Source organism: Phragmites australis, chromosome 3 (assembly GCF_958298935.1).
Source record: "Phragmites australis chromosome 3, lpPhrAust1.1, whole genome shotgun sequence".
Lineage (NCBI taxonomy): Eukaryota > Viridiplantae > Streptophyta > Magnoliopsida > Poales > Poaceae > Phragmites > Phragmites australis.
This window is the reverse complement of record NC_084923.1, coordinates 38,673,912-38,685,910: the sequence shown is the minus strand read 5'-3', so window position 1 is coordinate 38,685,910 and position 11,999 is coordinate 38,673,912. Positions and strand designations below refer to the sequence as shown.

At 42.1% G+C, this 11,999-nt stretch overlaps 1 protein-coding gene across 1 annotated transcript; it reads right to left on the bottom strand.

Moving 5' to 3' along the window:
• Positions 1-3,255: 3,255 nt before the first annotated feature.
• LOC133913005 (BTB/POZ domain and ankyrin repeat-containing protein NPR3-like) lies at positions 3,256-6,994 on the bottom strand. The gene is made up of 4 exons (XM_062356028.1): positions 5,570-6,994; positions 4,655-5,420; positions 3,883-4,068; positions 3,256-3,742 (listed from the first exon to the last, which is right to left on the bottom strand). Exons 1-4 carry the CDS (start codon positions 6,083-6,085, stop codon positions 3,465-3,467), a joined length of 1,746 nt encoding a protein of 581 aa, XP_062212012.1. The 5' UTR covers positions 6,086-6,994; the 3' UTR covers positions 3,256-3,464.
• Positions 6,995-11,999: the final 5,005 nt, after the last annotated feature.

The following is an 11,999-nucleotide window of genomic DNA, read 5'->3' as shown; positions in this document are numbered from 1 at the left end:
GTTAGCTTGAACACTAACGAAGCTCATCGTATATGGCATAAGTCGTCTGACCCGAGAGAGGCTAGCGAGAGGGAGAGAAAGGTAGAGAGAAGCTGATCGGAGGGAGGGAAGGCAGAGAGAGTCAGATCGAAGGGAGAGAGAAGCCGATTAGAGAGAGGTGAGCGAGAAAAATATGACATATGAGTCTGCTTAGCACGTGTGCACTACTATATCAGCATAAATGATATCGTGAGCAATTATGTCAATAAAACTGTAGCCACGTTAGCAAAACCATAGAGAAAAACTACTCTAGAGATTATATGATTCGGTATTTAAAGTTTGAAGGTTAAATAAATAGTTTTAAAGTTCAGAGGTTATCCGAACACTGAGAATATTTAGAGTTATTTAGACTTTTTTTCCTTTTAAAAATAAAATAGCTACTCTAGATTCCAATTCTACACCTAAGCCCAGAAAGACAGGCACCAGTAAATTATCAACATCAAATATATTATCTTCTGCGGGAACCAGCGAGCATGTGATGGCCTAGGACTCCAGCCCTACCCCACGTGGAGGCTAAGTTAGTGGGCGCCAAGTGCTCGTGCGAAACGGGCAGCCGTTCCTATCGTGTTCGGAGGCAGGATAAAACGGACGGGGAGGGTAGAGAACTTTAACTGCTTTTATTTTTATATTTTTTTAACTGGATGAAAATAAAAATAAGGAAGCTAGAATCGAAAACAAACCTGGAATGTTGGTTATACAAACCAATCCGAACAGAAATATATCAACATCCAACGAAAACCGATGATTAAAATCAGAGAGAGCGAACCTCGAAACCGTGAGTCCATAATTTAAAGTATTAAAATAAAAATAACGGTAACATAAATCCATACATGAACATAATAATGATATATACATAAGTATATAACAGTCCCACGTACAAAACAAGCTCACTTAAAAACATAAGTTTATGAAAAATAATAGAAAGACTGATCAGTTTATCAATTAAACTTAATATGGAAACAACTTCGTCCGGTTACTTTTGATAGATTGTGAAAGTCTATTTTACTAAATTGTCCTGTTTGTTTCAGCTAGAGATTCTGAAAAGCAGTTTATAAAAGCTGGATTGTTAAAAGCTGGATTGTAAAAAGCTGGATTGTGAAAAGTTTTTAGACTGTAGATTCTAAAAAAATTTAATGGACAGTTTAGTAAAATGGACTTTCACAATTTATCAAAAGCTGAGGAAAACCAGCTTATCAGATTCTCACAATACAACCAGCAGATTTTAAAAAGCTATAACCAAAAGCTGCCTGTTTGTTTCAGCTTCGGATTATAAAAGCTGAAAGCCAGAATCCGAAGCTGAAACAAACAGGGCCTAAGAGTGAACAAAATCGAAAGCCACGATAGCAGCACGAGGAAGCTCCTGGCGGCGTCCCGCGCGGCCAGGTCACTGCCCCACGACCAGCGGCGTAAGCCCGTCGGCGTGGCGCTGCATCGCGTCCCCTCCGCCAACGGCGCGTGCGGCCTCGGCGTCCGCGCCGCCGGGGCGGAGGAGGCCCGTGCAGCACTCGGCGAGCACGTCCACGCCGGCGGCGGAGAGCTCTGCCTCGGGCGCCGGCGCCAGGTCCCGCAGCCGCGCCACCACGGCGGGCGACGCCATCTGGCCTCGCCGGCGGGAGAGTTTGTGTTGCTGCGTGGGAGGGAAGGGGACGAGACAGGCAGCGATTCCACTCCCCCAACCGCCCATGGCCACGGATTCGAATCGGAGAGCAAAGAGAGAGGGGGAGGCGAGGGGAATCGGGTGGCTAAACAGGCTAAAAACAATTTCTAAACTGGTTTTGTCCCGCTTTCGAATTAATATTTTTGTTTTCGTCCAGTTTCTAGATAAAACAAAAAAAATCTAAAAACAGTAGAAAAATATATAAAAAACAGTTGGATTTATCCTATTCGTTTTCATCCATACTCGAAGCTGGTACTTGGCTGGACATCTACAACTGCAGACACACTGAGGTACTGTCCCTCGCCAATACCATAAACTGAATGAATGGGATCTCCTCACTTCACCAGAGAGTGAAGTCAAATGATTTTAAATTATTATACACTACTAGATCGTAAAGCGAGAGATAAGATCTTAATACTATAGTGTTTTGACATTAAGTATTGTTAATACTCTCATATTTTAGTGTTCTCTCGTGTCTGCGCCCCTGACACCGGATCCTAGCGTAAACCGGGGAAGACACTGCGTGCACGTACGCGCATAAATCTTGGAGGCAGCGATCGACCTGGCCGGCTGGTCAGCGAACATGCCGGGGAGCAACGGAGTAACAGCACACGTTCACAGAGATGGGGTGCAGAAATAAGGGGGAAGTGATAAGGCATGGCATGCATTGACGAGAGAACACAATCCTATTTTCAGAAGGAAAATCATTGGAGTGGAACAGTTCCAGTGGTGCAAATTAATTAATTTAAGGATATTCATTGATCATCTTTAGTTTAACTAATAATATTTAAAAAAAATTGAGCATTTTTAAAAAAAACTAGTGGTATTGGTTAAACTAAAAGAATCGGTAGATATACTTAGATTAATTAATTTGCACCTCTAAACAGTTCCATGTGTGTCGCATAAGATAAGTAATGCTTCCTTGCTCAGATTGCTGAAGCATATTGCTCATCTTTTCTCGTTAGCTTGTATATAACTCAACAAAAGATGAACTAAACGGCATAAATATCCAGCAGCGTGGTGTAGTGGTCAAGGAGCAGGTGGTGCCGAGCAGGCGGTTGCAATCCAGACTCTGTATTTGCTTGATGATTGTGCTTTTTTCCTTTTCTCTGAGAGAGCATCCAAGCACTCACCAGCAAAAGTTGGTTTCGGCCCACAGTCGGTAGGCTACCCTTTTCAGTATTTTGCAATCACAGCTGAAACGGACGAATCCTACTTTCAATGGCATCATCATAAAGCCAAAAAAGCGAGAATGTAACTGCAAAATTCCTTCAAAGTAGTAACCGGATAATTTTGCATGTGCTGTAAAAAGAAACAACTAGTGAAACCACCCTTCTGCTAACTGACAGAACAATCCTTCCAAGTTCAACCACTGAACCACACGTTTGTCAAATTCTTCTATGATAATCTTGTGTTTCCTATATCAACATTTTTCTACGAGGACTATGTTTCTTACATACAAACAAGGGTAAAACTATTTTCTGTAAGGACCTACATCTTCTAACTCCAATTTTCCATTTCCCATCCAAAAGCAATTTTAACATGCAAAACAGCTAGAGTGACTGGAAAATTGACAATCAGCACTTAGAAATTATCTACTGGAACAGGATCATATATATGTCAGAGCACATCAACTACAAGAAATGCTTTTCAAGTAGGACCAAATTGCTTTACCACACTTCATGTTGTCAAAACAACCTACAAGCCTTCCTTCCCTGTCTTTCTGGAAATCATTTGTGATGAACAGGTTGAACTTACACTACTGATATCACCGTGATGGCTTCAGTTTTCTGTAGGATTGTTTACCCCTTCCTTCATACCTTGGAGACGAAGATGAGGATGCTGAGGAAGCTATGGCAGCAACAGCCGCCTTATCTTTTGTAAAGGCCTTGCGCACGTCCTCTTTGAGTTCAGAAAAGCGCTTCCTCTTGACTCGCTGGTCCTCTGGAGTGCCAGTTTCAAGGAAGATCAAGTCGGTAGATTCTTCATTGAGGAACTTATCAAGAACATCTGAACAATGTGGGAAGTATCGTCTCCCTAGTTCAACTGCAGAAATAAGAAACAGCTCATTCAACAATGATAGTATACTGCACCAAGTACTCTGAAAGATTAACTATTGAAGAATTTAGTAGTACATATTCGCAATCATTTTACAAATGAGTCATATATATAGCTATTGATGGCACCTGTCTTTGTTAAGGCATCAAGGCGTTCACGTAACCTCCTGTTTTGCATTGTGGGGGTCTCATTTAGATCAACCTCCTTCAGTGTACTGAAATTTGTGATACCAGCAAACTCTTCAGTTGAATCAGCTTGTGCTATGCGCATGACAAGCTTGGCTTCAGAAGGGAAGAATATTCTTGCAAAGGCAACTGCATAGACATATGAATGCAGACATCAGCAACGGTTCTCAGAATAATATGTTTTAGTTTCAATCTGGAAAGGGGCAAAACAGTAGTACACGCCCAGCAACACTTCTAGCAGCATTAGGGTTCCTCCTTTTGTGTTACATACCATGTCAAGTATAAGAGCATATTCAATTTCCATTTTTCTAAACGGGAAAAAATATTCAACTATTGCTTTTTAGTGCACATGGTCTGGAATTTCTGCAAACAGAGCCTAGTGTGAATGTCACAACAAACTAAGCCAGGCAGACCATATGCTTCTCAACCTAACAGAAGGCAAAAGCGCCAACATCTCAAAACAACATCTACCAAAGCATCAGTGGCACAACCTTAAAATCATTTCTGATGCCCTATTTTCCTCCGAATTCCCCTATGGATTGCTTGTTAGTGGTGTTGGAGAGATGGGTGAGTAATAAAAAAAGGTAAACTATTTTTTTTTTGGTGGGAAAAAAGGGCAAACTATGTCAAAATAAAAAGTATTGATTCCCTCCTTGTTCTATGTGCACGGGCCTAAATCATTAAGTAATTTAGACCAGAGGGAGTATAAGCAAACCTCTGTTTTCCAAGTTTATGAGCCTCATGTGAAAATTATCAACCAACAAAGGTGTGGCAATAGACTCATCTATAGAGATAGGGTCCAAGATGAAGGACTTCCTCTTAAGTTCTCGCTCCAATATGTCAATACACAAGTAAGCCTTGCTTCTTTCCTCGTACTTCTCCAACTTCCTGTTGCAATCTTTTTCTCTTGTTAACCTCTTGCAGATAGTAAGCGCATCGCGTCCATCCTGTGTCCTTTCCAGCACAGATGCTCCCCTTTCCACGAGTGAAAGAATGATGTCCGGTTCTCGCCTCATGCAAGCCATATGGAGCGGTGTATATCCACTGTTATTCTTCAGATTCACATTGGCCGAGTCAAGTTTCAGCAATTCTGCCAACACCTTGGGTTCACAGTAGGCTGCAGCATAGTGTATGGCGAATGCATCATCCAAGGTGACTGCAGACTCATTCAGAAGCATGCCAACAAGGTCAACATCATCAGAATCCAAGGCCTTGAGGATGTTCCTTATCCTCTTCTCATGCTCAGGGTCCACAATGACACAGTCTGATTCATTAGGAAATGTGCTCGGGCGAATTCCCTTGACCTTGAGGTATGCGTCACCTGGAAGCTCCTTCTCGAGGTACCGGCCGTCCAGAGTTGAGACTGCAACCCTTTGAATGCACTGGTTGAGCAGGTCCTGAAGCTGGCAGGTGGAAGCAACACGAACAATTGGCACTACATCCTCATCCAGAGCTATGCTGAGAAAGCCGGACAAGCGTCGCTGCAAGATAGGAATCCATGGTTAGAGCTGCAATCTTCATTTCAACCAAAAATTATGAGCTATTGAGCTATTGCAAGCAATGAATGCTCGAACATCATTGAACCAATGCAGTGTCTAGTTATACATTTTTCTGCATCTTTGGCCATTACCTGGTACATCGAGACGAGCTCGGAGATATGGAAGCCGGAGGCGGCGTACGTGGACTCGACGACGAAGTCTATCGCCGGCCGGCACGCCTCGTGCCTGCACCCCTCGTCCACGCAGACGGCCGCCTCCTGCGGCGGCAGCTTGAGGCGCCCCGTGTACAGGTACCCAAGGACGGCCACGAGGGCGTCGCGGCCGATGTGGCGGCCGCCGGGGACCAGCTCGGCGAGCTGCAGTCGCGGCTTCTCGCTGTTGGTGGCGGCGGGGAGGGAGGAGAAGTGGTCGTGGAAGAAGGGGCTCCTGGCGGCGAGGATGCAGCGGTGGATGCCGACGGAGTCGCCGCCCCCTGGTGCGGCGAGGGCGATCTCGGCGTCCGCGCAGTTGAGGAAGGCCGGGTCGAGGAGGCGCTCAAGGTTGTCGCTGAGGCGGCGGAGTTGGACGGCTTCGAGCTCAGCCGGCGTGGCCCGCAGCGGCGGGGACGGGGGCGACGGGGAAGAGAAGCTTATGGTGGATGTTTCCATCGAGGACTAGGAGGACTATTAGAAGGTTCTAGAAGCTTTCATCTGGTCCGTGATTCAAGCTACGGTGCAAGGAAAAATCCGAGCTTTGGGAGGCCCTCAAAGATCGAAGCTTTCCCGCATGCTCCAAAGGTTCAAGCCTTTTGCACGAGGATTTTATGGCTTTCTGGTATATCAAGTGCTTGCAAGATTGGGACTTTGTGAGGCATGCAAGTCTAAAAACGGCGAATTCGCCAAGGGAAACAAAAGAAATGCTAATAAACCAAGCCAAGCAGGAAATTTTCAGGAACCTAGAAGAAAGGAGGAAAGAATAGCAAACTCTCCCAGCAAGAACTCGGGGATTTTCCGCTCGAAATTAAGCTCCAAGCAGCTGAAACTTCACAGATTTCATCGCAGAGCAAAGCGAATCAGAGAGGAAATAGTAACTGCCACAGCCGTGCTCTCCTTCTCGGGAAATTTCGCGCGTTCTCTAATCCCCTCTTGGCCGTTCCAGGGACCCAGACGAGAACAAAGAACTTGCGAGTTTCTAGTGGGGAGGCGAAGGTGAAGTAATCAAGCGGTGGCCGTGACCCCGCGCTCGACGTCACAGGGGTGACGTCGCCTGGCCGGGAGAAAAGTCGTCGATCGAGCTCTATCCGTGGAGGTGCCGACAAGACGAGCCAGGGGGACCAGCAGACAGTGAGCGTTGTGGATTGGGTGTGATCATATCTGGGTACGGTGGTAGCGCCAGTGGTGGTGTGGTCGGATCGGCGAGGCGACGACCTTGACGAGACTTAATTGGCGGTAACTGCTAAGTGAAAACGCTCTTGTGCACCCATCAGATTATGCAAAAGATTAGATGATGATGATCCGTCTAACGGCACTCCATTATTATCAACCTGATTGCAATCTTTTTTATCGGTAAAGATACCATTAGAGCATGTTCTACTTTTAATAGATTATGTACTATAAAATAGAGAAAAATCATTCTGAACGAGTCTATAATAAACGACTCAATTTTTATAGTTTTGTAAAAAGATCAGAGATCTTACACGAATAATCCATAGAATAACTCAAAAGAGAAAGAAACATAGTAGTTAACAGTGACAGAGCCAATAAACAACCTAAGAGAGACTTATTTCCTTCTTCAACCGCTCTCTTCTTCTTTCTCCTATTTATTCTCCACATCATCTCCTTTCTCTTCTCATTCTCTTGCAAAAAATAAAGGTTGAAGGGGCTTCATGGCGCAATGAATAGTGGGGCTCGAGCCTCCTGCTATACCGTTAAATTCACTTCTGCTAGTTAACAAGAAAAACAAAGTCCGAGAACGTCTTCTCCGGTTCTCCCAGTGATCGAGAAAAAAAATGATGTGAGCACGTGACCAAATTAGCTAAGGAAGTGCTAGTGAAACATAGATTATATTTATTTCCTACTTCTGATTTTGTTTCTGCTACTACTAGAAGTCAGAACAAATAAGGTTATAGAGATATGGTCTCTGAAGAAGTCAGAAAACTACTTCAGAGAAAAATAAACTAAAGCTAAGAAGCTCAACTGAGAGACGTTTCTTTAACAAGCTATATACTAAAAAATTAAAAATTATTGTAAAATCAACAGATTAGCGTTGAACTCGAACGAATGTCACAAATGATACCTCTCCTGCAAGGCACAGAGCTAGGTAACCTAGCTGCATTTAGGAAAGGCAACTGAGCTCCGAATATTTCGGTGCTTCGTACCTTTTTTATGTGCTGAGCAGTGGTCCAATCGAGCAATGATATATAATATACATATAGCGAGCGCGCCGGGAACAGCAAGGATAACTAGGAAAACTAAGCTTCCACGGTGCATCGCCCTTTGCCTCTGTCGCCGTGCCACTGCGACGGCGAAAATGGTTCCCACACCGATGTGAACTTCTTGTTTGTGGCTGCCCTTTCCGTCTTCTTTGACTGATGGATAAAGTGTTTGTGGCTGTTGGACCTTAATTATTGATTTTTATAATAAAACTTTAATTCTTAGTATACTAAAAAGTTAAAAAACTTCTCTCAACTTGTTTATAAGTTTCTAATTCATTTCGATCATAATTATTTCCTCATCTAGCCAAAGTCAAAAAATTGAAGCCAAAAGTCAACCTATTAAATAGCTTTTGATTTTAAAAAAAACTGAAAAAAATCTATCAAAAAGGGTCTGAGACTAGAATGCGTTCGTATTGTGGAAGAGATAACTACTTAATTAAGTTAGTAATCAAGTAATGATAGTTCTGGCCGGAGATTACTTAAGCTAGTAACGTACAAGCTGCAAATGCACTAAGATCTTTTAGTGGTATTTCTACTCACCTCTATCCAATCCCAGTAGTCTTAAGCCCAGGTAGTACAACTGAACAAAATATTTTTCAGATTTTCCTCTAAGAGAAGTTCATATGTTATGTTAATTTGTTTGGAGATAGTACAACTGGACAAAGAGGAAAACAAAATTCCTCCAGCTCCCCAAAAATGAGAATAATAGAGAATTATTTATATTTTACTTTAATAAGAAGAGTGAGGGTTTTAAAAAATCTGCTAGTTATGTTCTTCTAAAATTAGTATTCAATGCTTTGTTCACTAATCAAAATAAGCTGAAATATTGAATTGGTATGGGTTATGGCCAGAACTGGAAAAAATCATCTTATCATGCCGCAATGTTACAATAAAATCAACAAAGTTTAGCTCTCAGCTCTTACTAAGAATATTGATAAAAAAATGATAGAGATATCGGTCTTGAGAAATAGATGCAATAGCATGTGCCTCTAGAGGAATCATAAATTTGTATATTCTGCTTGTCAGTAGTTAAATTTAGTTACTCCCTCCTGTCATAAATACTTATCATTTTTTATTTTTCATAGTTTTCGATGTGCAACTTTAAACATTATTTTATATTATAATATATTTATAATATCTAATAAAAATAATATTATAAAAGCATTTTTCAAGACAATTCTACATATGCGATTTTTATGTTTCCAAATTGAATATTTTTGAAGCTATTTATGGTCAACTGTAGGATCGATAAGACAATGAGAGGAGGATGAATGATTACGAAAACTAAATTCAAAGATTAACTCACCTAAATCGAAAAACGATTTAAACTCGGTATTCCACTCGAGACGGATTGTACATATTCAAGTATAAATGATGTAGAGTAAGATCCGTAAGTATGATTTCCCTCAAATTTGGTCAGTAAAAACTAGATTTAAATACAAAACTAATTTAACAAAAACCAAGTCAATCGGATATTTGGACTAAGAATTATACCTAGTCGAAGTTGACTGTACTACACATAATTGAGTATATCAAAACCTAACATATAACAAACAAAAGCTACTCGAGATCAAAGAAAGCCACTAGAAATTTTCTCGGATCAAACATTAGATATTCTAGCAAAGTTTGAATTAATTAACCAAGATGAAACTCATTAAAACATGAAATCAATCTATAACCAAAACCATGCATGCAAATTATAGAACATAGAGAAAATATCAAATCAACAACTCATCAACTTACAAAACTTGATTCTTCATTAAACTAATGAGTTTACAAGATGTCTCTCTAAAGCATCCAACAAACATTTTTACGAAATCTCAAAACCTAGACAGATCTATTATCTAAATCAAAAGTCTAAATCTGATCTCGTTCTTAGCACACTTGCCCTGATCGAGACTCTCTCAATATATAGCCCTCCAAACTGTCCTTGGTTTGGAAACAATCTTGGTCATATCCTACCTAGACACAAACCATACCAAAACATGACCACCCATAACTGAATCCAACTCGTGCGCAAGTCCGACTCTAACTAGCACTCGATTTCTCATAAGACTGTACTCTCCAACCAATCAGACCGCAGCCGACCTCACCATGTACTCGAGCGACTCCATCACTCAAGCACATCATCTGGTTGCCCACGACCTCGCATACGTCTGCCCTTCTCTGTAACACATCTAGTCTCACACCTATAACCTTACTTTTACGTACACTGTTCTCTAGCCTGAACGTCCTGTATGACATCCTTAATCACTAGAATCTCAGTTCCTCCATGAAACTAGTTACGAACCTGAAAGCATGTAGGCCCCTAAATTATGTTTTGATAATTAATGAAAATATATTTTTGTGGACTAACTTAGTTAATTGAGTTGTAAAAAGGTTAGTCAAGAAGATGTTGTGGAGCTAGAATAGTGCATGAGTGGAAGGCATAAAAAGGCTAGCTCAAAGCAAAAGTATTTTCGTATGGCATTTTATTTTTACCGGTCAAAGGTGTCTAGAGAAGAAAATGACCGGATTGATAGGATAAATGCCGTACTATAAAGAGGGGTTGGTGTATGTTTACTTGAGGTCTCTATAGTGCCAATTTGCTCAAATTTGCATTCATATAGAGATAAAAAACTCTTAGCTTGTGAGAACCCCATGAAAAGGCTGCCTGAATGTCTCTAGATGTTAGCAGTATGACCGGGCCTGTAGGCAGTCTGACCGCTGTATCTCAGGGTGGCGATAGGACCGAGCCTCAGGCCGATCTGACCGCTGTATAGCGATGATAGCAGTTCCAGCTCGGCGGTCTGACTGGCCGAGTAGCTCAGTCTAACCGCCCTGGCGCAAAAACTCTTGGGTTGTGATGGTCTGACCGAAAGGGTCTGCGGTTCGGCCGCCCACCTGTTTCCAAAGTCAAAGTAGCCGTTGGAAAGATGGCGGTCTGACCGGCAGGTTGCCTACGATCAGACTGCCAGAGTCGCTCGCGTGTCAGAACCACAGTAACGGTCGAATTTAATGGGAAGGCTATAAATATGAGGTTAGCTGGTCCTTGTGAGCTCTCTCTTGCACTCTAGTCATTCAATACACATACTTGGAGCTCTTGACTTCCTCCTCTCTCTCTCTTGATTTAGTGTTGCATCTTTGAGAGGTTTGAGAGCATCTAGTGCATAATTTCAAGAGTTTGAGCAATTAGGCACTAGTGATTGTTCAAGCAAGTGGCATCGGCCTTTATACTTTTGGAGGTTTCTGCCTCTTAAACTGCTTGGAGGTTGTGGCACCGTCGAGCCCTTCGAGGAGATTGTGAAGGAGTCGCGGTGGTGATTGTGAGAGGCTTGAGCACGCCTTGCCGGAGCGGCGAAGTGCATCGCTAGTGGAATCGAGGTTTGAGTAGCTCTTGTCAATTCTGGCTTAAGATCAAGTTGCTCGGTGTGAGTCCTTTCTCTTTGGAGAATTGAATACTTGATAGAGAAGCGGATTGTATCTTGAACTCATCTTAACGTGGATTAGGGGTGATCGGCAAATTATCGATACCACGGGAAAAATCCTTTGTATTTCCTTGAGCATTTACTTTATTGTTGAGCTATTTATCTTTCATGTAATTTACTTCAAGCAATTTATATTCCCAGACGTTAAGTTGTTGCATGTCACCCTAGTTAGCAAACCTTCGACATAGCTCTTAGTTGTCCCTTTTTATTGCTATAGTGATCATAGGTTTAATTTCGCAAGTTTTCTTGATCACGTGACAATTAGTTTTAAAACCGCCTATTCACCCCCTTCTAGTCGGTATCCTTGATCCTACAATTGGTATCAAAGCCTAGGACTCATTTTTATCGTGGATTTAACCATCCGGGAGTAGGATTATGGCTAGTGACGCTCATGTCAATGTGAGGAAGCCTCCGTTCTTTGAGGGGTCAAACTACGCCTATTAGAACGCTAGAATGACCATCTGTCTTAAGGCGATGGGTGGTAAATTATGGGATATAGTGGACAAAGATTATACAATTATTGATCCCACTAATCCTACCGATGAAGATAGGGAGAATACTCCTACAAATGCTCAAGCTATGAATGTTCTTTATAGTGCTTTAGATCTTAATGAGTTTAATCGTATTTGTAAGCTTGAGTTCGCTCATGAAATTTGGGAAAGGATTAAAGAGATTCATGAG